The sequence below is a fragment of the Cervus elaphus genome, chromosome 4 (genome assembly GCF_910594005.1).
Source record: "Cervus elaphus chromosome 4, mCerEla1.1, whole genome shotgun sequence".
Lineage (NCBI taxonomy): Eukaryota > Metazoa > Chordata > Mammalia > Artiodactyla > Cervidae > Cervus > Cervus elaphus.
In genome coordinates this window covers 61,067,353-61,092,806 of record NC_057818.1, presented here as the reverse complement: position 1 = coordinate 61,092,806, position 25,454 = coordinate 61,067,353, and the positions used below count along the sequence as shown (strand labels likewise).

At 46.2% G+C, this 25,454-nt stretch overlaps 1 protein-coding gene across 2 annotated transcripts; it reads right to left on the bottom strand.

The window, feature by feature from the left end:
- Nucleotides 1-7,969: 7,969 nt before the first annotated feature.
- LOC122689425 (zinc finger protein 665-like) lies at nucleotides 7,970-23,822 on the bottom strand. Of its 2 annotated transcripts, none has more exons than XM_043895838.1 (4): nucleotides 23,692-23,822; nucleotides 20,742-20,824; nucleotides 15,049-15,175; nucleotides 7,970-11,925 (listed from the first exon to the last, which is right to left on the bottom strand). In XM_043895838.1, the coding sequence occupies exons 2-4, from the start codon at nucleotides 20,754-20,756 to the stop codon at nucleotides 9,248-9,250; spliced, it is 2,820 nt and encodes a 939-aa protein (XP_043751773.1). In that variant the 5' UTR covers nucleotides 20,757-20,824; nucleotides 23,692-23,822; the 3' UTR covers nucleotides 7,970-9,247. The 2 variants fall into 2 exon arrangements, with proteins under 2 accessions (XP_043751773.1, XP_043751776.1); XM_043895841.1 differs by having other exon boundaries at nucleotides 23,561-23,699.
- Nucleotides 23,823-25,454: the final 1,632 nt, after the last annotated feature.

The window sequence follows — 25,454 nt, the reverse complement described above, 5'->3', positions numbered from 1 at the left end:
ATTCATTCCCTTAGCTGTTGAGCTATGTCCCTGACTATTCCTGATTGGTTTACATAAAGGCAGCATTCTTCATTCAAGAAGAGGCAAAAAAAAGCAGCATTCTTCATTCAAGAAGAGGCAGAGTCCTCCCAGTTCAGCAGTCAGAGTCAGCCCTCTCCTATTCTGTGAAACCACCTCAGCCAGGGAATCTAGTTGGTCCTGTAAGGCCACTAAAGATGTGGCTACTCTCTCAATGTCATCTGTGAAGTCCTTGGACAGTGTATGGTAGAAGGTGGTTAATGAAGCAATTCCTCCTATTCCCATACCTATCCCAGCCATAATTTCCAAACCAACCAGTAGGGGTATAAACCGGATGGCTCTTTTTGACCACGGATGTGTTGTCAGAGGTACGACGAGAGTCTGGTTGTTAGGGACAATATTCATCTTGGGAGCGAGGAAAGCTAAGTGCAGATACCCATTCAATTGATTGGTAGACATAAGTAAGCATCTGTCCCACAAAGAAAAGGCCTTGATGGGGGCAGCACCATATTGTGTTTGTGGGAGGACGAGTTAGTCATTCATCCATGATTACATTGGTCCCTGGCTAAACTGCCTACAGACAGTTACACTGGTCCCTGGCTAAACTGCCTACAGGTTCAATTCCTCCATCATTTGTAAAGCATTCTGGAACCTTTTTAGTTAACTCAATTGCCCTTTAGACTGGCCCTTGTAAGAGTGGATCTATCAGAGTTTCCATGGCTGTTGCAATATTTAATGGTACTGGTGTAGCTAAATACTGTGGAGCTCCTAAGGACAAGCAAAGCCAGCAATCCCTGGCCAGCTGGGGGTTGGTGTCATGTAGAAGGTGATGAGTTGCATTGAGAATCTGGTAGAGATGAAGGTCTAAGGGGGAGTTAACTCTGTAACCGGGTCATACTGCCAATAGGCAGAGCCTGATTTTTAGGGCATAGTTGGTCCGTGATTTCATTTGTCTGCATTATTGTCCCAGTCCAGTAGGTTTTTCCATTTATTTGGCAGACAGACACCTATTCTGAGTTGTAACATCTGCATGGCACTTGGGGGTATACAGAGGTGCAGGGGCATGGTGGTAATGCCATGGTGTCAGAATACCGCCCAGGGTTTGGATCTTCTGGTGGGGGAAAGGTAGCAGCAGTGGGGGGAATAACTGGGAAACATTTTTGGCACCAGGACCCTGGATATACATTGCATGGTTATGAAGGCAGTAGGTGATTGGCCTATGGGATTGGCTATCTATACATTGTTTTAGCAGATGGTTAAGTAAGGGATTTTCCAAGGGTTGACTGTAATGTTGACAGGTGCATGATGGATAAGGAACGGCACTATCTGTTACAGCAAGGGACATCAAAAGGCTGCAAAGTAGCTCGCACATAACAGGTAACTGAGCAGTAGTAAAAGGTTTTCTCTGCATCTTTGGGTTGTCATGGCTATAGTAACTGAGCCTATCGTGAAGGGGGGTCAGCTATACCGTGGAGCAATTTAGTTAGTAGGGAGAATTGATCATAAGAGATATCTAATAAGAATGAGGCTTCCCACTATGGTGAGATAACAGAGCACTAACCGCAGCTGCTGACCCAAAGCCCAGTCCTGGGCTGTGACTGAAGCCAGTCCTGTAGCAAAGAGCACAGCAATAATACCAATCAGGGATAGAGGCCAGGGTTGACAATAAACATCCATTGATATTTTGATAGCCAGATCCTTAAGCTTCTGCCATGCGTTGACCAAACAGCTGCCAGAGTGTGGCTGGAGCAAGGCTGAAGAAGCCTCAAGTTTCTGCCTTGCGTGGACTAGTCATCTTCTGAATGACTAGAGCAGGATTCAGCATATTTTGTGTGTGAGTGCCATTGTTCTTGGAACCAGACCTTGAGGGGATTTTCAGGGTCCCAAACTGTTTTCCAGGTGTCCTCATTACAGGAAGCCGCTGCCTTCTTGACTCTGGTGTTGTGGATCCAAGGGATGATGCCTGTAACTTTAACAGCAGTAGGGGTTGCCAGGACAACCGTGTGAGGGCCTGTCCCAACTTGCTGACGTGATTCTTTTTTTCAATCTTTAACCCATACCTCATCTCCTGGCTGATAAGGATGAACCCAATTGCCCAAAGGAATGGGTGTCCTTTCTAAGGTTTCTCAGGCAATATGGTGGAAGACTTTTCCCAGGACCTGGAGGTGTTGGGACATCTCCAGGTCAGCTAGTTGTTGGGGGTTTCCCTTGAGTTTTCCTATCACTGGGGGTTTTCTGCCATATAAGATCTCAAAGGGAGAATAGAATGAGGACTCAGGGTGCATCAGGCTTGGAGTAAGGCTGGGGGGTAACATGTCGATCCAAGATAACTGGCCTCTTGACTGAGTTTAGGTAATGTAGTCCTGAGGGTACAATTCATGCGTTCAACTTTCTCTGATCTCTGTGGCCTGTAAGCAGTGTGAAGCTTTCACTTGATTCCCAGTGTCCTGGATAGAGTTTGGATTATCCCAGACACAAAAGCTGGCCCATTGTCAGACCCTATGGAGAGAGAGGCAGCCCATATCTCAGGATCATGTCTCTTAGTAAGGCCTTGTTTATTTCTCGTGCCTGTTCAGTGCGTGTAGGGTAGGCTTTAGCCCAACTCGAGTAGGTGTAGACTACCATAAGGAAATACTTATAGCCCCTATAGGGCTTGACTTCAGTAAAGTCCACTTCTAGATCTTCAAATGGCAGTGTCCCAACTGTCAGCACCCCCGGGTTGGGTCTAGGTTGTTGCCTGGCATTGTTTTGCACACAAGTCACACATCTAGCACTGATCTGGGAACACAGGGTTGGGAGCTTAGGAAAGAAATAGTAGTGGCTCAGTAAGCTCTCCAGCACAGTTTTTCCTAAACGAGTTTTCTCATGATGTTGTTTTTCCAGCTGGATTTCTATATTGCTGGGGACGAAGAGTCCTTAGTCTGGGAGCTTCTACCAGCCCTCCTTTTCTTTTATTCCTCCCTCATTTAGAGCCCATTGATCTTCTTCCTTGGTATATCTCGGGGATGGAGGCAATTCTGGTGCCAAGAGGGCCTTAAAGATTGACTTGGGGCTCACTGTGGGGCTCGGATGGGTTGCTGTCTCCTTTGCAGCCTGGTTAGCCAACCGATTTCCCTTGCTGACTGGATCAGTTCCTCGCTGATGGCCTTTACAATGGATGACTGCCACTTGGGAAGGCTTCTAGACTGCTTCTAACAGCTGAAGGATTTCTTTTTTGTTTTTTAATCTCCTTTCCTCCCACTGTCAATAGTCCCCTTTCTTTATAAATGGCTCCATGTACATGTAAAGTAGCAAAGGCATACCTTGAATCAGTTGACTCCTTTCCCTTAGGCATGTCTTAGTGCCTGGGCGAGTGCCCATAGCTCAGCCTGCAGTGCTGACCACCCTTGTGGAAGGCCTCGGCCTTCACTATCTAATCAGTTGTCGTTATGGCAGAGCCTGCTTTGTGCTGCCAGTCTTGGATGAAACTGCTTCCGTCAGTGAACTGTTCCAGTTCTGGGTTCTGGAGGGGAGTGTCCGTCAGGTCCAGCCTGCTCGAGTAAATTTCACCTATGAGCTCCTTACAGTTGTGATCGGGGGTTCTCGCTTCTGTAGGTAAAAAGGTGGCGGGGTTCAGTGTCCGCACAGTCTCAAGTTGGACCCGTGGGTTTTTGCAAAGCAGTTCTTCATAGTGAGTCATCCTGGAGTTGGTCAACCACTTATGCCCCTGGCTGTTCATCAGGGCAGTAACAGCATGCGGAACGTTTATATTTATATCTTGTCCTAGAGTAAGCTTATCTGCTTCTCTGACCAAAACCACAGTGACAGCTAATGCCCAGAGGCATAGCTGCCATCCTGCTGCCACTGGATCCAGTGGTTTGGACAGGTATGCGACTGGGCGCTGCCATGGCCCAACTGTTTGTGTGAAGACCCCCAGTGCAGTGTGATTTTTTTCATGTACAAAGAGGTTAAAGTCCCGTGTCACATCCAGCAGCCCTAATGCTTTATCTCCTTAAAGGCCTTTTCCTGTTCAGGTCCCCACTCCAGGGGGTCCTTATCAGACCCTGCTGTGGCTTTAAACAAAGGCTTGGCAACTTCAGAGAAACCCAGTATCCAGACCTGGCAGAATCCAGCAGCCCCGAGGAACTCACTGATTTCTTTCTTGGTGTTTGGCTGAGCTGTTGAACAGATGGCTTGCTTTCTCTCATGCCCTTTTCCCATGATGCCTTGTGCCCTGTGGTGGAGAGTAGAGCCAGCAGGGCTCTGGGGCCTCCAGCAGTCCCCTGGGTGGGACCGGCTAGCAACAGCTCATCCACGTACTGGAGTGGGGTGCAGCTGAAAGTTTCTCCAGGAAATGCAGCAAGGTCCACAGCCAGGGCTTCACCAAACAGAGTAGGTGAGTCTTTGAAGCCTTGTGGCAGTCGGATCCAAGTCAGCTGTGTCTTTCTCCCGGTGTGTGGCTCTTCCCATTCAAAGGCAAACAAGGACTGGTTGGTTAGTTGGTCGGTGGCAGAAGAATGCATCCTTGAGATCCAGGCAGGTGAACCAGCTTGTTTGAGCCGGTAAAAGACTCAGGAGAGTGTAGTGATTTGGGACCACTAGGTGGATGGTGACCACTGCATTGTTGACAGCACAAAGGTCAGCAGTGGGCGGGGCTGTAGTCGTTCCGTCCAGACTTTTTGACTGGTAAGTGCGGAGTGTTCCAGGGAGACAGACATTCGATTAGGATCTCGGCATCTCGTAGGCGCTGGATGTGGTCCCGAATTCCCAGGCCTGCTTCCCGTGGTACTGGATATTGTTTCTAACAGGAGTGGCTTCTGGCCTCAGGTCCACTACAATGGGCATATAGTTCCTGGCCAAACCTGGGCCACTGATGCCCAGACATCAGGGAATTCTTTTAGCAGTCTGGAGGGATTTATTTGTTCCCTCCCCAAGGAATAGAGATGCCACTCATCTTCCCTGGGCCCGGGCACGGCCATCATCAGAGCCGACTGGCTCCCCAAGGTCAGGCTTGCAGGCTTTCTGGGGGCAAAGGTGATTTCTGCCCTCAGTTTTGTCAGTAGGTCTCTACCTAGCAGGGGAATGGGGCATTCCGGTCAGTAGAGAAATTCATGAGTCACCAGGTGGCTCCCTAGCTGACACAAATGGGCCTTGCAAAATGAGCAGGCTGCTATGTCCCCTGTGGCCCCAACAATAGTTGCTGTTCGGCCTGTGAGGGGAGCCACAGGTGTGATTACCATGGAGTGTTCAGTTCTGGTATCCACCATAAAAGTCATTGATTGGCCCCTTACTTTCATCGAGACTGTGGGCTGCCGGGGGCCCAGGATCAGGGAGCCCGGTCTTTCCTAGTCTGATTCTGCTCCAGCCAGGCCGAAAAGGTTTTGGACAGTTGGCTCAGGCTGGAACCTTTCTATGCTGGGTCGACTGAACTTCTTGGATCCTTTAGAGGTCCCTCTGCAATGGGGGCACTCATTCCTCCAGTGTCCGGTCTCTTTGCAATGGGCGCACTGGTCGTGGCACAGAGGTGGTCTCTTCTTAGTTTCCGCTGCTAGCAGGGCTGCTTTCTGTTTCATTTTTTTACCTGCTTCTTTTGGGCTTCACAGTCTCAGTTCACAAAGACTTTATTTGCTACCTCCAGGAGCTGTGTGGCATTCATACCAGCTGAAGCCTTCCAGCTTTTGGAGCTTTCGTTGGATGGCTGCACAGGATTGAGCCACAAAGGCACTGTTAATCACCCATTGATTCTCAGCTGTCTCAGGGTCAAACAGGGTCTATGTCTGGAACACTTCAGTCTTTCACAGAAATTTGTGGGGGTCTCATTTGCTTTTTGGATTATCATTGTAATTTTGGACATATTGGTGGGCTTTTTGGCTCCCACTTGAAGTCCATGTAGAAGGGCATCACGGTAGCGATCCAGGGTTTCTTGTCCTTCTCTGGTATTGAAATCCCAATTAAGTCTCATCTCTGGCATTGCTTCTCATGCTCATCCTTCTACATCTAAGCCCTCTGCGGGGGCTTGTCTTCAGAGCCATTTTCAGGCTTCTTTCGAGATGCGTCCTTTCCTCAGCGGTGGAGAAAGCCATAAGGAGCTGATAACAGTCGTCCCATGTAGGCTGATTAGTGTGGAAAATGGACTCCAGGAAGTCAATCATAGCCTGTGGTCTATCAGATACACTAGGTTATGGTGTTTCCAGTTTAGGAGATCAGTAGCACTGATAGGGCTGGTAATAGAAGATGAAGTGATCAGGCTGGACTAAGCCATCCTTGTCCACTTGTTGAGGACCTTGATTTTCTCACAGCAGCATCTGATGGGCCGTGGTCAGCTGGTTAGATTGTTTGGCCGAGCAGAGCTGCTTCCCTACTCGCTCAGGGCTGGAGTCTTGCTCATGAGGTGATGTGGGGGGACACGGAGGGAGGTGGACTGTCTGGCAATGGGTCCGGCACTAGCTGTGCCAGGGTTTGGGGAGTCAGGGCAATGTATGGTGGGGGCAGTAGTGGGTGTTCCACTGGATCTCCCTGGAATGTAGGGGTTTTTTGCTGCTTCTTTCTTTTTTCTGAATGGTTGGCCACAAATACCCTATTCTGTCCCTGTATGTTTGTGCAAAATCTTGCCCACGGGTCCAGGGTTTGTGCTATTAGAAGCCAGGAGTGTGTGTATGGAAACTGATCTGGATGTCCTGGAGTCACAGTGACTACCTGGTGCACTGCTTAGATGGTGGGCAGGTCGAGAGTGTCCTCTGGCAGCCATCCAATGTCAAAGGATGGTCAATCAAGCTCACATAAGTTATTAAGCTTCGTGAGGGTCATCTTGACACTGTAATCTCCTAAGAAGCCCTTCTTAAAATTCTTTATCATGCAGTCTAAAACTGTTGGCTTAAAGGAACTCCTACCCATGTTGACCAATGTAATCTCCCTCACAGTGTTTTGAAGAAAACTAATCTCTTAGATGTCGGCTCAAGCAGTCAGTCAACAGAATAACCAGTAACCAATAATTTCTTCCTCCCTGTGTATCCCACCCCAAGTCGGTGGCACAAAGACAAACAAGGATGGGTGCCCCCTCAAAAGAGGAGACTATTCGGATTGCTGTCTGGCTGCGTCCCCGGGGGGAACTTAGGTGCCTCTTAGCATTGGCGGATCAGTATAAACCCCTGATCCGGATGTGTCTCGCAGGGAGGGACAGTGTCCCCAAGAGGCAGACACCGCCTTGAGCCATATGAGGTCGCCACAGAACTGCAAGCTAGGGCCCACTCAGACTCCATAGCCATGAAGGCCGTGAAGCCACACAATCGAGCCTGAAGCACCAGCGAATCAGGTCGTACAGTCGTTCATTCATTATTTGTCCACCTGGCTGCTCTCCCGAGGGAGATTTAAGACACCTCTTACCACTGGCAGGTGGGTATAAATGCCTGACCCAGACCAGCCTCACGGGGAGGGATCAAATCCCCTAGAGACTGGCACCACCTTTCAGCCTTATGAGGTCGTCATGGAACCACAGGTTTTGGACCCTCTCAGGCTCCACAGTCTGAGGACTGCGGAGCTCACTTTTACTTCCTTCAGTCAGCAATCATGCATACACAATCACTCAGTTTACCACAATACGTCCCTTTCCCCAAGTTCCCAGGTCTCCCTATCTGATGCTCCATTCCCAAGGAGGTGATCAGCTTCCTCTTCTACCCATTGGGGTAGGACCTCCTGACTGGGGACAAGCCCTGGGGCCTTACCTTACCCTGTGGCTGTTCCTGGTGAGTCCGGTTGGGGTTTGGCCATCTGGAGTCAGAATGCCAGTCTGAAAGAGAACCTGGAATACCATGAGGTGGTGCGCCTCCTCATTCAACTTCAGGCTCCTCTGCTCTGACCCAACCAAGCCACCCGTCTGGCAGCTCGAGGGGCCAGTGTGGGTGGAACCTCGCTGGGGCCTCCAGAAATGCTGCAGAAACCAGTACTCAAGAAAGCAAGCACCACAATTGGAGAGTTGGAGAACTGAGGTTTATTACACTGGTGGGCCCAGAGGAGTTAACACTCCAAGCTCTGAGCCCCGAACAAAGGGGTTACAGAGTTTTTATACATGGACAGGCATGATTAAGCAGGTTTGCAGGGGCTAGGGTGAGTCCAAACAGCAAGACAAGGGTGAATGGGATAAGCTCCAGTTACTAGTATTGTGAGTCCCCACTTTCTGAGACCTACGTGATCTAGACTTTGCAAGAAGCAAGCTGAGTTAGAGGCAGAAGGAGAAGGAGGTAAAATTTTAACTTTTCCTCTTCAGTTTCTCTCCTGTATGAACTGCCCAATGGTCAGTTAAGGCTGAACATGAAATAGAAGCTTTGCCACATTCATTTCATTTGTATGTTTTCTATACAGTATGAATACCCTGATGAATTATAAGGCCTGAACTCTAACTAAAGGCTTTGCCACACTCATTACATTTGCACTGTTTCTCACAGTTGTTCCATTTGTAACAGTTTTCTCCACTATGAATTATCTGATGCTTCCTATGATGGTCATTTCAAGTACCAGCCATACATCACATTTCTATGCTTTCTTTCCTGGATGAACTGCCTGATAGTGAGTTAAGGCTGACTGTGCACTAAAACCTTTGTCACAACTCTTACATTTGTAAGGTTTTGATAACTTATTGTGACTAGTGTGGGATTCATGATCTCCAATGAAGATTTAGCTTTGGGACCAGGGACCAGGCTTGATCATTCAAGAGCTTTTGTGTAGCAGAGTTTTTGAAGTGAAAAAGGGACAGAGAAAGCTTCCAACATAGACATCAGAAGGGGGATGGAGAGTGCCCCCCTGCGAGTTTTAGCAAGCTGTTTTATGTTGGTTAGAAAGTTATTCATCAGATAAGAGCGACACCTCAAGACTGAGGGAGTTTCAGCAGGCCCCTTTCCCACAATATGCATTTTTGAGATAGGATGGCAAGAGATGTGTCATCCCCCAGCCATAAAACAACTGATACAAATACTGTTTTGTTGAGCTATCATCAGCCCATGGTATGATGACAGTCAAATTTGATGACAGTCTTAGGAGGGATCATTTTGAAGAAAGGCCAATTCCAAAGCAAATACATAGTTTCATTAACATAGCTTAAGAAAAACATTTCCGTAAGAAAAATGCTCGAGGTTTAGCTCGAGATTAGAGAAAAATTAAGTTCAGGTGGAACCAGGTGTCATTATAGCAACACAGAATTTTAAGAGAGACTTGCAGCCTATTTCCTCTGTTTGGAGACCCCTGTCCTTCCTGCATGTTACCCTCTCAGTTTCTCTCCAGAATGAATTCTTCGATGAACTGCAAAGGATGAAGTTTGTCTAAAGGCCTTTCCACACACAACACACTTATATGGTTTCTCTCCAGTATGAATTCTCCGATGAACTGCAAGGCTTGCATTGAAACTAAAGGCCTTGCCACATACTTCACATTTATATGGTTTCTCTCCAGAATGAGTTTTCTGATGAGATTTAAGTCTTCCGTTTACACTAAAGGCCTTACCACATACATCACATTTATATGGTTTCTCTCCGGTATGAATATTCCGATGAGATGTAAGGCTTCCATTTACACTAAAGGCCTTGCCACATACATCACACTTATATGGTTTCTCTCTGGTATGAACTTTCCGATGAGATGTAAGGCTTCCACTTATAATAAAGGCCTTGCCACATATGTCACATTTATATGGTTTCTCTCCAGTATGAACCCTCTGATGAATTGCAAGTTGTGTGCTTCGAGTATAACCACGGCCACATACTTCACATTTATATGGTTTCTCTCCAGTATGAAGGATCTGATGAAGTACATGGCTATCTTTGCGAGTAAAGGCCTTTCCACACATATCACATTTATATGGTTTCTCTCCAGTATGAGTTCTCTGATGAACTGCAAAGTTACCCCTGGAACTGAATATTTTGCCACATAAATTACATTTACATGCTTTCTCACCTGTATGAACTGCCTGATGTATATTTAAGGATGATAGTGTAAAAAAACGTTTGTCACAGCTACTACATTTGTAAGGTTTCTCTTCAGTATGAATTCTCCGATGACTTCCAAGATGTCTCTTTCCAGTAAAGCCACGGCCACATACATCACATTTACAAGAATTCTCTCCAGTATGAATTCTCTGATGAATTTCAAGTTTTGACTTTCGAGTATAGCCACGACCACATACATCACATTTATACGGTTTCTCTCCAGTATGAAGGGTCTGATGAACTGCAAGGCTTGCACTGAAACTAAAGGCCTTGCCACATACTTCACATTTATATGGTTTCTCTCCAGAATGAGTTTTCTGATGAGATTTAAGTCTTCCATTTACACTAAAGGCCTTACCACATACATCACATTTATATGGTTTCTCTCCGGTATGAATTTTCCGATGATATGTAAGGCTTCCATATACACTAAAGGCCTTACCACATACATCACATTCATATGGTTTCTCTCCAGTATGAATATTCCGATGAGATGTAAGGCTTCCATTTACACTAAAGGCCTTGCCACATACATCACACTTATATGGTTTCTCTCTGGTATGAACTTTCCGATGAGATGTAAGGCTTCCACTTATAATAAAGGCCTTGCCACATATGTCACATTTATATGGTTTCTCTCCAGTATGAACCCTCTGATGAATTGCAAGTTGTGTGCTTCGAGTATAACCACGGCCACATACTTCACATTTATATGGTTTCTCTCCAGTATGAAGGATCTGATGAAGTACATGGCTATCTTTGCGAGCAAAGGCCTTTCCACACGTATCACATTTATATGGTTTTTCTCCAGTATGAGTTCTCTGATGAACTGCAAATTTACCCCTGGAACTGAATATTTTGCCACATAAATTACATTTACATGCTTTCTCACCTGTATGAACTGCCTGATGTATATTTAAGGATGATAGTGTAAAAAAACGTTTGTCACAGCTACTACATTTGTAAGGTTTCTCTTCAGTATGAATTCTCCGATGACTTCCAAGATGTCTCTTTCCAGTAAAGCCACAGCCACATACATCACATTTATAAGAATTCTCTCCAGTATGAATTCTCTGATGAATTTCAAGTTTTGACTTTCGAGTATAGCCACGGCCACATACATCACATTTATACGGTTTCTCTCCAGTATGAAGGGTCTGATGAAGTGCATGGCTTTTTTTGTAAGTAAAGGCCTTTCCACACACATCACATTTATATGGTTTCTCTCCAGTATGAAGCATCTGATGAAGTGCATGGCTTTCTCTGTGAGTAAAGGCCTTTCCACACACATCACATGTATATGGCTTCTCTCCAGTATGATTTGTTCGATGAACTGCAAGGCTCACATTAAGGGCCTTGCCACACACGTCATCTTTATATGGTTTTCTTCCTGTATGGATTCTTTGATGTCTAGTGAATTCTGAGTCCTGAAGAAACGTTATATCACACTCATCACATTTGTAAGATTTTTCCTTCTGTGATTCCTGGTCTGGTGCCAGTTCTGAGGGACGCATAACAGCATTCTCATGTTTATGAGAAATGCCTTTACAGACACTACGAGTTCTCTGAGGTGGCAAACCTGAGGCACTACTGTTGATATTCGTCACAATTTGACTATATTCAAAAACTGTCCCTTCAGACTGAAGCACCTGCAATTCATCATGAAAGCTTGATCTGTGCATTTCAACAGGCTTATCTCCTACATCATTTCTACTCTGATGATCTCTTCCACCAGTGAGATTTCTGTTATGGGATATAGACATTCCTTTGTCATTTCTTTCAGCATCTGTCCACAGACTCTCAAAACCATGCACAGTTTCCTGTATCTTCCAGAGGAAAAAATCTTTGGTTTCATAGGTTTCAGCTCTTCCAAACATCACTCTTTGCAAAATTTCTCCTTTTCCACTGTTTTCTTTTGCTTGTAATTTCTTGGTCATATGTATACAAGACGAACCTATAAGATATAAAGAACCATAGGTATCCTATTAATTACAGTTCATAAATAAATTCTTTCTTGTTGAGCACATGATATTATACCAAAAGTCATACCCATCCTGAACAGAATTATGAACCTTCCCAATGATGAACTTAAAAATATAAGGAACCCTAAAGGAATAGAATTCTTAAAAAACAAACAAACCAGCAATCACATAGAATTCAAATTAATTTTAGGGTAGCCAAGTTTCAAAGACACAATCAGGAAGATGTTCATTTTATGCAAACTCATGCCAGGCCTCAAAGACAAAGGTATTTTCCCACCATGACCTCAAAGCTCATTCTACTTGGTAGTAAATACACTTTTGTCTCATAATTGAGGAGAAAAATAGTAAAAATCCATAGACAGGGAGATTGGAGGGCTATAGTCCATGAGATCACAAAGAGTCAGACAGGACTGAGGGACTGAGTAAGCAAGGATCAAAGAGGAAATACAGTGTAATGGTAAATAATCCAAAAGAAGTATTCTAATGAATATTGTAAAACATAAATGGCAGTTGACAACTGTTCAACAAATATTGCATGGTGAAAATAAAGAATTTGTTAAAATGGTCCCCTTGCCCCTCCACATCATGGGGCTTATGAGATCTTAGTTCCCTGACCATGGATTAAACCCAAAATCACTGCAGTGAAAGTGCTGAATCCTATCCACTGGACTGTCAGGGAATTCCCTAAAATAATTTTTAAAAAAAGAAAGAACAGTTTTCTAAATATGTCCGATAAACCTATCAGTAGATAGACATACAGGCATTTTATAACAAGAAGCGTTTCATGTCAGTTATACTGTGTAAAACATAAAGACCGTCATCTTTAAATAACAAAGAATTAATAAATGAAACATTCTCTGCTTAAATAATGGCCATACAATATTGCAATTGCCATTCTATACAGTAACCTTAATTTACTCAGTTCATTGGCTCCAAGATACATGTAAAGGAACAAGTTTTGGGGCCTCCCTGTGGCTTAGAGGTGAAGAATGTGCCTGCTGATGCAGGGCACACACCTGATCCAGGAAGTTCCCATATGCCTTGCAGTAACTAAGCCTGTGGGCCCCAACTGAAGATCCTGTACTCTCAAGCTTGGGATTCACCACTGAACACACGTACAGAGCCCACATACCACAAAAAGAGAAAGCACTGGCATGAGGGGCCCGCGCATGCAACTAGAGAGTAGCCCTTACAACTTATGCCGAAGCTGAAATTCCAATACTTTGGCAACCTGATGCAAACAACCAACTCATTGGAAAGGACCCTGATGCTGGGAAAGATTGAAGCCCAGGAGGAGAAGGGGATGACAGAGGTTCAGTTGGTAAAGAATCCTCCTGCAATCTGGAAGTCTGGGTCCGATCCCTGGGTTGGGAAGATCCCCTGGAGAAGGGAAAGGCTACCCACTTCAGTATTCTGGCCTGGAGAATTCCATGGACTCTATAGTCTATGAGGTTGCAAGGAGTCCAACATGCCTGAGCAACTTTCCCCTTCATTTTATGTACCTCATGGTAGGAGAGAGAAGGATCCAGCCTCTCATCCAGCAAAGCAGATTTTTATCCTTTCTCAACGGATGAGAATCACAAACATTCAGTGACTTCTAAGGGTACAGCCCTCTTTAATTTAAGGTTCCAATTCTCACACCATCCAGTGAAGGCATTCCATGTATTAGCTAACTAGTAGAAAGGCGAATCTTCACATTAGGGAATAAAAACTTCAACTTTAACCTCTTTCTTCTTAGAGTGGCATTTTGTCTCACAAATACTGCTCACAGGGCCAATTAAAGTTTTGTAAAAGTTGTCACTTTCGTCTCAGGTTCAAAGATTTGTTAACAAAATAAGCCACTCATTCTGTAGAAACAGATAACACAAATTCTTATTATAGAATTATCTAGCTAACTTTCAATATGCTATCAATAAAAGCAAAGAGAAGTAGAAACAGCAGAAGATACATCACCAAATTGGGTTCTGACCAACATCCAGACTCAAATAGTGCTGGGAAGTCCCGGGACACAGCCCATCTGGAGACCCAGTGGGGAAAAGGTCCCAGGCAGCGTGTTACATTCATGCATGAGACTTCAAAGATTGCAGTTCTGGGTTCCCATTTATAATCCCAGGGCACTAACTGATATCATCAGGAACCTGTGAGCAAATAGCAGTTCTGGTTGCATGTTAATGCTATTTGTTTGTCTTACAAAACTTATAATATTGCTAAGCCTGCGGTTGAGTAGGCCAGGCCCCCCAAGGGCTCAACAATCTCAATATTTGTCCCCTATCTTATCTCTGATGCTGCAAGCCTTGCACTCACAGCAGGCAGTCAGGGCAGTGTCCAGGCAGGTTAGAAGCAAGCTCAGAGGCCTGCTTTAGAGAGGACCTAGACCCTGTGCCTCTTGCATTGCCAGGTGTAGAATCCCACCTCTTTTGTCAGCCAAGAAGTGATGGATATTTTGGAAGGACAGAAAAATATTCACAAATCAATTTACTATCTGCTTCCTTCTTTTTTTTTTTTTATCTGCTTGCTTCTGAATGTACAGGAAACAGTATAATATACAGTATGATATGCATATACCTGGGCTTCCCCAGTGGCTCAAAGGTAAAGTATCCACCTGCCATGCAGGAGATGTGGGTTCTATTCCTGTGTGGGGAAGATTCCCCTGGAAGAGGGCATGGCAACTCACTCCAGCATTCTTGCCGGAAGAATCCCATGGACAGAGGAGCCTGGAGGGCTACGGTCACTGGGTCGCAAAGAGTCACACATGACTGTACCAACTGGGCACACAGGCATGCATGTATCTAGTGCCTTTCCAAGAACTACTGAACCAAGAATACAGGGGTAGAAAATAGGGAATTCGATATTTCAAAGTTTGAAATCAGCTTTATAAATACTCAAGCTGTGGAAAAACTTGTGTATCACACAGTGCGCAGATCACCTGAAGAAAGGACGAGCTTAAACTCCTGATGCCAATCACGAAATTTTTTGAAGTCTGAATCAACAAGGCTATGAACTTAGTCAAGCAAAACGGGCTCCCAAGAGACACAGAGGGAAAATGCAGAGATATCCCAAACCAGATTCCAACTTCACAGGGAAGTGATCCTCACCCACAGACAGCAGGTTCCTGTAGGTCTCCTCCATCACGTCCCGGTACAAGGTCCTCTGAGCAGGGTCGAGGCATTCCCACTCCTCTGGAGTGAACTTGATGTCCACATCCTCGATGGTCAACTGTGTCTGAAATGAAAGCACATTTCACTAACAGGCGCTGAGGAGGATTCTCATTTTCACACGAAATGAGAAGAGGTGAGAGGGGTAAGGATAAGTTCTGGTAATGTAATATTCTGATAGATCCATTAAAAGCTATTTGGAACAAACTGTGGGTCTCTAATTTCCAGGTTGTTTCATAAGATTATGACATCTTCCAATCAATATGAATTTGTCAGTTGTGTGGACAATACATGAAGAATATACAAATAAATTCAATCAGTGAGTTGTCTATGCCAAAGTGTTACACTCTACACACTAAGTGACATTCACTATCTAGATGAGTTACAGCAAGACTGACGTCTTCAGAGATGACAAAGTCCACAGCAGCTTTAAAAGAACACACACTGTGATGATTATGACATCATCACACTGATGACAGGTGTTTCAGCACTTCGTACACACTAAGCATTACTCTAAAGACTTTACATGGATGAACTTATCATCAACATAACAGCACATCAGAGAAAGATCTGTGTCCATCTTACTTGGGAGAAAACTTTGTCATTCTAAGGAATTGCTCAGATCAAACTAAGAAATTAAGAAATGAGGCAACAGCACCTGAGGTCAGGTGGTTGGGACTGACAACTCAACCTAAAGAATCAACAAGTTAAGTACCAGAGCAGGAAAGTGCATCCACAGAGAGTTTTCTGAGAATACCTGAAACAAGTTCAAGAAAGCTGAAGTGCAATGGAGGTGTAGAATCCCAGATCTTTTGTCAACCAAGAAATGATGGACATTATAGACAGAGAGAAAAATATTCACAAATTAATTTACTATCTGCCTCCTTCTGAATGCTAGGAAAGAGTATAATATACAGTATAATATGTAGGTATCTGTTCTTCCCTGGAGGCTTGGCAGTAAAGATTCTGCCTGCAATGAAGGTGACATGGGGCTGATGTCTGCATGGGGAAGATCCCCCTGGAGGAGGGCATGGCAATCCACTCCTGTATTCTTGCCCGGAGAATTTCAGGGACTGAGGAGCCTGAAGGCCTATGGCCCATTGGGTCGCAAAGAGGCAGACATGACTATCAGATAAATGGTTACTGTATAGGGTCACCCCCTGTCCCCACCAACCCACATAATGTCAATAATCTTACCACTATTTCCATCACTCATGTGCTGAGGTAGAAAAAACTTAAGGCCATGGAAAACACTTAAGATACAATTGTAACTGCTACAAAGCATAAAACGTATTTATGAGATGATGTTCCGTATTTATGAGATGATGTTCCATAATAAAACCATAGAACTACAGATCCATGCACTCACACATGCACACATAAACATACAACTGGTTGAAACAAGGAAGAGTTGTCTTTACTTTTTTCTTTCAATCAAAATTTACTGAGAGTCAAGTCTGGGTTCCAAGCTGGGAATACAGCAGTAAATGTGATGGAGCTGACAATCTAGCAGCCAGCCACCCAATTACATCCATAATTTTAACATTACTATTGCAATATGTGCTCTGAAACAGGCCTGGTGCTAAGAGAAGTTTTAACAGAAAGTCTTGACCTACATCAATAATCAGACAAGGTCTCCATGAGGAAGAAACACTTGGATTGGCAAGGTGGGAAATGGAAGAGTGTTGCGAGCAGAGAGAACAGCCTGAGTGCTGGCTCTGAGGCAGGAAGATATTTAGTGAACAGAAAGCCAGCCAGTCTGACTGGGACACAGGGAACAAAGAGGGGTGATGCCAGGTAGAGGCTGCTTTCTACAAGGTCTTTGTTAGGACTTTATTCCAAAAGTACCTGGAAGTCACTGAAGAATCTGCAGGAGGTCAATAGAGGTTTAGATTTGTTTTTCAGAGCTCACTCTGCTGTGTGTGGAGGTTTTTGTTGTTTAGTTACTCAGTCATGGCAGACTCTTTGTGACCTCACGGTAGGTAGCCCGCCACGCTCCTCTGTTCATGGGATTTTCAGGCAAGAATACTGGAGTGGGTGTGTTATGGCTGATGTCCGAATCCCCGAGCGGGAAGAGAGAAGGCCTCATGCACACTCATATGTGGTAACACTCTGAGGGATGCAGCTCCCAAAATATATAAGGAAGAAGGCTTAAAGGCGTTCTACAAGGGGGTTGCTCCTCTTTGGATGAGACAGATACCATACACCATGATGAAGTTTGCCTGCTTTGAACATACTATTGTTGATTCCGTGGTGTCTGTGTTGCATAAAGAGAAGGGTAGCAATGCCTCTCAGGTCCTCAAGAGACTTGGATTTAGAGGTGTATGAAAGGGACTCTTTGCCCGCATCATCATGATTGGCACTCTGACTGCACTATCTATGATTCTGTGAAGGTCTACTTCAGGCTCCCTCGCCCTCCTCCCCCTGAGATGCCAGAGTCTGAAGAAGAAGCTTGGGTACACTCAGTAGATAAATGAAAGCAAATATGGACTGAATCTGCGTGTTGATCAGTGTTTGAGGAAAATACAACTGGACGAGAGATAATCCAGGCTTGCGAAGCGTGAACGAGGTACCGAGGGGAAGAGCCAGGGCAACACTGGGAGATAAATTTCACTGAGGTAAGGCCAGGCAAGTACAGGTATCGCTATATGTTGGTTCTGGTAGATACCTTCTCGGGGTGAGTGGAAGGGAGAGCTTAGAGGAGATAGTGCCTAGGTACGAGCTGCCGGTGACTATGGGCTCTGATAATGGACCTGCCTTTGTGAGCCAGATTGTACAAGGGCTGGCCCAAGCTCTGGGGATGAAATGGAAGTTATATTGTGAATATAATCCCCAGAGCTCAGGACAGGTTGAGAGAATGAATCAGAACGAAGTTGGCAATAGAGACTGGCGGGAACTGGGTGACCCTCCTTCCCTTCGCACTCTTTCAGGCACGTAACACCCCTTATAAGCTGCCCTTTTGAGATTCTGTATGGAAGACCCCTCCTGTGTGTATTAGAACCTAGATGAAAAGGCCCTTATGTTGTTTTCCTTACCACTCCTACTGCTGTAAAGGTCGACGGGATTGGACCCTGGGTTCACTGCAATCACGTGCGGCAAGCCACACTGGAAAAACAGGAGCAGAATGGAAGGCAAGACCTCACCCGTCAAATCCTTTGACTCGTCTGCCGGGAGGTCTCCTAATTCTCCTGCTGATTATTGCAGGAGCTGAAGCTGTGTAACCTCTTGTGATGGGCCCCGGGAATGGGACGTAGGAAACAGAGATTTGGTAGACCCGAGTGTGGCGCAACCTGCAGGGCCAAGTACCTCAGATATGGGAGAACCAAGCTTTACTATCTCTGCAAGGCCAAGGGCTTTCCTCCCTACGAGCTGCTGTAGATGACTCGATTTTTCTCCAACAGGGTAGGGTCTGCGAGGTTTCTATGCAGACCATACAAGAGTGGTAAGAGAATCAATCAGTCATTTAGAGAAGTCTTTGACTTCCTTGTCTGAGGTGGTCTTGATTAGAGAGAGAGAACGGGAAGCCCAGCGCAGATGGTTTGAGTCTTGTTTTCAACTACCTTAATTTCCACCCTCCTGGGTCCACTTATAGTGTCAGCGGCCCAAGATGGAAAAGAGGAAGATTCCTCTACTTGAACAACAGACAGAGGGGAATGTGAGGCGAGCAGAAGTAACGCAACTTAGATTAGGAATAGGCCTTCCTACTATCAGGCAGCTTTCGCTTAACAATGACCACTGTTTGCCAATTAGGACCAATTAGCTTTCACCGATGTTTGCCAATTAGGAAATTAGGAACGGGGCGGAAACCCCCAGGAAAGTCCCGCGCGCCGAAAGTATTGACCAATGAAATTGCTTTGCAAACGTGTAACCAATCCGCTTCTCACCCTATAAATTTGTGTAACAGCTTAGGCTTGGGGCTCTCTGACCCGCACCACTGCGTTGGTTGTGGGCGAAGAGTCCTGGCTCAAGTCAGTAATAAACTTCCCTTCCTGAGAGTTGCATTGTCTTGGAGGCCTTCTCTCTTCCCACTCGGGGATTTGGACATCGGGCATAACAGGTGGCCATTCCCTTCTCCAAAAAGATGCCTTTTGACACATTGTGGGATGATACTCATGTCTTCTTTTATTCATGCGTATTTCAGCATCTTTGGGACATTAAAAAGGAATCAATTGCACTTCAGTAATTTGTCAGCATTCTCTGTCTTTTAGAAAGCTTATTTATTTTGGTTTTGCTGGGTCTTTTGTTGCTGTGAGCACGCTTTCTGTACTTATGGCTGCAGTGCCCGGGCTTCTCATTGCAGTGGCTTCTCTTGTTTTTGAGCACAGGCTCTAGAGAGTGTGGGTTTCAGGAGTTATGGCTCCTGGGCTCTAGAGCACAGGCTCAGTAGTTTTGGTACACAGGTTTAGTTGCTCTGAGGCATCTTCCTGGACCTGGGATGGAACCCGTGCACCCTACATTGGCAGGCACATTCTTAGTCACTGTACCACCAGGGAAGTCCTCAACATTATCTTATACTAGCTCAAAAAATATATATTAATACAAGCAGAAAATAATATAAAGATTTAAAAAATAATATGAGGGCTTCCCCTGTGGTGCCTGATCTGGTAAGATCCCACATGCTGAGGGGCAACTAAGCCATGAGCCTCAATTTCTGAGCAAGAGCTGTAGAGCCCAGCAGGTGAAATTACTGAAGCCAGCACGCTCTACAGTCTGGGTTCCAAAATAAGAAAAGCCACTGTAATAAGAAACTCCTACACTGCAACTAAACAGTGGGCACCACACACCAGAACTAGATAAAAGTCACTACAGCAATGAAGATCAGTACAGCTGACAAATATATTAAAAAAAATAGTAATATGATTTTGTCCTTAATGTAAGGGATGTAGTTATTAACAAAATCCAATGTTTATCATTTTACTCCATGACCAAATAGTGCATGAAGATTAGGAAAGTTGGGGGAATTCCCTGTCAGTTCACTGGTTAAGATCCCACACTTCCACCACAGGGTTTTGGGTTTAATGCCTCCTCAGGGAACTAAGACCCTGCAGGCTGCATCATGTGGCCAAAAAAGAAGAAAAAATAATTAGTAAACTATATTTCATAGTTTAAAGTAGACGCTGTAATGAAACACTCTCTAGATGAGAGGTCTGTTTCTGAACTTTCCATTCCATTTCTAAACACTTCAGATTCAAGGAGGTCCTCATTTAGCTTTAAATGTTCTATAAAAATTCAGATCTGATTTCCCTTTATTGGCCTCTTTTCCAGATTTTAGCAGGTACTGTGCATGTTAATATCTCACGTCTAGTGTGCAGTTTCCTGACCCTGGTTGACAGAGAGCAGACAGCGCATCCAGATGGGCCCTAAGCAATCCCTGCTGCCCAACAGCACTGAGACCCCGTCTCCAACCCATGGGTGAGAAGCCCTGCCCAGGACGGTGCCCAGGGGAGCCTCCTCACAAGGGCCAGGTCACCGGGTCGTGGGGAGATGGGATCTAAGTGGAGACGACAGACCATGAGGGAAGGCCCCGGGTGAGCGTGCATGTACAGGAGTCAGACAGGACACTCCAGAGTCAGACATGATTAGCGAGTCCAGAGAAGGGCATTTCAGGAAGGACAGACTGAGTATGACCTTACCTGAGAAAGAGCCATGCCTGACTCCTGTTCTTTCCTCTTCCTCAACTTCAGGGCTTCCTCAGGCAACACAAGTCTTCAGAGGTCTATCAAGAAAGTGGAAAATATGCTATTTAATGCTTAGAGTCAACACACCCCCTTCCTGAGCCCCAGGCACACACACAGGGAAGCCCTCACCATGAGGAACAGACAGTCCTCTGTGGCCACTGTCTCAGGAGGGACTCAGGACAGGCAACTCCTGCACAGAGACCAACACGGGACTTTCCCACACTTTCTCTCGGATCACACTCCCCTCCTGGTGAGGCCTCACGTACACAGCAGCAGGGGGCTCCTCAGCTGACCCCACGATGCCCTTGAGGTCACACAGCATGCCCTGGTCCAGCCCCACTCGGAGCAGAGCGCCCTCCCCTCCCCCAGGGCCCGATCTCAGTCTCAGAAGTGGAGGCTAAGAGCCCTGGTGCTCAATGCAGGATACAGATCGGAATCATCTGCGGCCTGTGCACATTCCTGGGGCGAGGCCCCACACGAGATCCTGAGGAGCGTGTCTGATGGGGGAGAACTGACTAATGAAAGGGTTATGTGTACATAAACCATACACCCTGTGACCATGTGACACGTTTGTAAACTGTGAAATATTTATCACAAACCACTAACCAACACATCCATCACCTCAAGTTCCCATGTTCTGTGTGTGGTGACAACACTGACGACATACTCTCCTGACAAATTCCCAGCATGCAGTAACAGAACAGGATTAACTATGGTCAGCATGTGGCACACACCTCCCCAGGACGCACTCATTTACTCATTTCACAATTCAAAGTCTGTAGCTTTTGATTGACCAACATCTCCCCATCTTCCCGACCTTCCAGCCCCAGATGACCACCATCCTACCCCCTGGTACTAGTGAGTTTCATTTTTTTACATTCCATATAATAGAAGGACATATAATACCAGCCTTTGCCTGTCAGTCTTAATTCACTTACCATAATATTCTCTACATTCATCCAAGTTGTCCCAAGTGAGACAAATCTCCATAATTGTTTACAAGAAAGTCGCTATTGAACAAACAAATCTTTATCCCAAGCTACAAAAATAATTAAATGTAAAGAAAGCAGAAAGCCAAAAGTAAAACCATCACAAAGAACATGTTTAAAGTTCCTTGAAAAGGTATCATGTAGTAAGAGTCAGTCAGTTCTTGCCCCATTTCTTCCGCATAACCTCTACTCCTCACCAGGAACAGGGAACGGGGTGACCCACACCTGAGAGAATCAAGTCACTGCCCCAGTCCCCACCTCAACAGGCTCTACACGTGCATGCTCTTTTAGTACAAATAATGACAAAATACACATGTCTCACAGACAGAAGCTTTGCAATTCTCATTCTTATCTGTATAATTTAAAGAAGCAAGATTTACATTAGATTTTAAAGCCAAAAATCAATGTATGATGACTTAATAACTCTTACCCCACCGCTTCAGCACTCTTCTGGATCTAGTCCCCACCATCACATGCACACTAGCTGTTTCGACTTCATTTGGTTGATCTGTTTCCCTACTTCTTTCTACATCTCCCTTTCTCTGCTCTCATCTCTGCTCTCCTGCTGAGCCTGTCCTCCTCTCTACTTCTTCCCTGCCTCCCATCCCGCCTCTCTGCCATCTGTTCCCGTCAAGTTGCTTTCTCTCCAGCCTCCCTGGTGATCCTCAATCTCCCTGTATTTCTGCCTTTCTTTCTCCACCTCTGCCTGCCCTTTCTGCCAACTCTCTGGCACCCCAAGTGACTATGCTTCCTTTCAGCTCGCTTTTTTTCTCAGCTCCTCCAATCACTAGGAGTCCCCTTTCTCTCCCAGCAGGATATTCTTGCTCTGGGCCCAACTCTTGTATCGCCTTCGCGGGCTGTCTCTGTGAACTGTGTCTCCACTGTCGCCCTCTTTGGGACCCCTGATTTACAGCCCCTCTCCCTTGAAGGCTACAGAAGGGGGCGGCAGAGGACGAGATGGTGAGATACCATCCCTGGCTCAACGGACATGGATTTGAGAAAACTCTGGGAGACACAGGGCTCGCACAGAGTCGGAATGAACAACCACACCTCCCTACCTTGCTCACCGTTAACTCTCCGGAGATCCTGCTTTTTTCTAAATTTCTCTCCTTTCCCCACCCGCTCCCTACAAGGCTCATTCTCTTCCATGAAGCTGTCTCTTCCAAGTTCCTCACAATCCTCGTCACTGCCATCGCTTGTCCCACAAGCTTTTCTCAATTTTCCATTTCTCTAGGAGTCACTGTCTCTGCTTCTCCTGATCCCGCCTTCCGCCCACTATTTACAGGGTAGGAGACGGAATAAGAAAGGCCCTCCCGCAAAAGCCAAATTCCAGCGCCTGGTATGTGGGGCCGAAGAACCATGGGTGTCACGTGGCTGCCTGAGGTCATCTCCCGCCACCAGGGGTCAGGGGAAAGGTCACTCTGAAGGGCAGAAGGACCGGCCTGAGGAGACGTGAGGACAGAGGGCTGGGAGGGATAGGGGTCTCAGGAGCGGGGCGGGCTCTCCAGAATCCCAGGACCGGGGAGAGAACGCGGCCTCTCCGGGAGCGGGGCGGCTGGCGAGGCCTCCAGGGCCCGAGAAGGAGAGGCTGAAGAACGTGGAGCGAATAAACCACCTGGCCTAATAGAATTGTATGTGGTGCAGAAAGGGTAGAAGGGTCAGTGAGGTCAGTAAACAGTTTTAAGCCGGAAAAGGTGCGAAACGCAACGTTTCAGCGTTCCAAAAGCAGGAACCGGCTTCAGTGCGGACTTTAAAGCAAAAGGCAGGCGCCCCTTCGCCGCTTACCGAGACGTCTGAATTTGCTTGGGGTGGTGGGGCGGGAGCGGGGATTTAGAGTCAGTAGCGACCCTCAGACCCTGGATACAAAGAAAAGGAGACTGCGAGAGGCAGGTCCGACTCCAAAGTCAGAAACTCACGCTAAGCTGGAACCTGCACTCGCCGCTCTCCGCTTCCGCGGGTGTCACGGTGCGCGCACGCGCAGACAAATAGCTGAAAGGCCTGGAGGTGGGGCCAGGCCGTCAGAGGGTGGGTGACGGAGAGAAGCCCGACCAGCATAGGGCCTTTGAAAGGTGAGGCGGAACCTCGCTGCGCGGCGGGGCGGGTCGTCTCGGCGAGGCAAGAGGGGCAGGGCGGAGCTACTCGGCGCGGAGGGCGGGGCGACTCGTCGCGGCCCGAGGGGCGGGGCGGGGCGGGCGGAGGAACCAGTTCAATACTGTAATTACTGCTAAAGGGGACCGCAGCCAGGAAGTAAAAAAACAACTGCTCCTTGTAAGGAAGGTTATGATAGAACTACATCGTGCATTAGAAAGCAAAGGGATCACGTTGCCAAAAAAGGTCCCTGTAGACAAACTATGGTTTTTCCAGTAGTCAGCCTGGGGTGTGATTAAAAAAGTGATGTCAGAGTTGGTCCATAAAGAAGGCTGAGCATAGAAAAATCGATGCTTTTGGATTGTGGTGCTGGAGATCAGTCTTGAGAGTCTTTTGGAGAGCGAGGAGATCAAACCAGTCAATCCGAAAGGAGACCAACCGTGAATATTCATTGGAAGGACTGATGCTGAAACTGAGGCTCCAGTACATTGGCCACATGATGCAAATATCGGACTCATTGGTAAAGAACTCAAGGCTGGGATAGATTGAAGGCAGGAGGAGAATGGAATGATAGAGGATGAGACAGTTAGATGGCATCACCTACTCAATGGACATGAGTTTGAGCAAACTCCAGGAGATGGTGAAAGGCAGGGAAGCCTGGCATGCTGCAGCCCACGAGGCTGCAATGAGTCAGTCATGACTGAGCGACTAAACAACAGGAACAACAACACATCACTGATAGGGCATAGACTGGGAATTTGTGGAGGGTGTGTCTGGTTTTTTCCCAGGGAAACAGGGGGCCTAGTGGGGGTCTCAAATCAGTGATAATGGGGAAGGGTGGCTCTTGGCAGTAAGCCTTTTCCTGGAAGTGAAGTGGTAGAATTCTTTAATCTTTGCTCTTGTCCATAATTACAGGATCTGAAGTAAGCTTCAACTCTGTCGTCATAAGCTATAACACCAAGAAAAGTCAAGAAGATAAATACACATGTAATAGTTTAAAAATGGAACCTTAGGAATATTAACCCAATAAAAATAAAACAACAAGAAAGGCCTGAGAACCTCGGTGTATGCACCTTAGTATGTCGGTGAGGGGCCCTGCGTGTTCCTTTGGTCTGTGTTGTGTCTGGTCCTGTCACATCTTAGAGACATCAGTACGTGTTGAAAGACGTTCCTCTGAATCAACAAGTCAGATGTCTGGGTTGAACCAGAACCCGGAGGTTATACTGATGCCAAAATCTTGGCTCTCTGTGCACAAATGTCGAATGGAAGTACTTGAAATACAGAGACAGAGTTATGGAGGAGTAAGAGTGGCTTTATATATGTGCAAGTCTAAAAGGGAACACTTTAGGCCCCCTCTCTGGTGAGTAGGGGGAGGTTATATCATCTGCTAGGGATATATGCTAAGGATCAACGCAGTAACAGTCTTGTTTTCTTGTTTTCTCTGCAAAGTTGTAAAAGGATGGGGTTGGTGGCAAGATTAAGTTTGGGCAGGGTCTTAGGTGGTCTCCTCATCAGTGCAGTGGTAAAGAATCCACCTGCCAGTACAGGAGACTTGGGTTCCATTCCTGGGTCGGGAAGGTCCCCTGGAAGA

Coding starts and splice junctions, on each gene's coding strand:
- LOC122689425 (XM_043895838.1), bottom strand. Junction 11,926..15,048: donor CAGGAACCTGCTGTCTGTGG/GTGAGGATCACT, acceptor TATATCTTATAG/GTTCGTCTTGTATACATATG.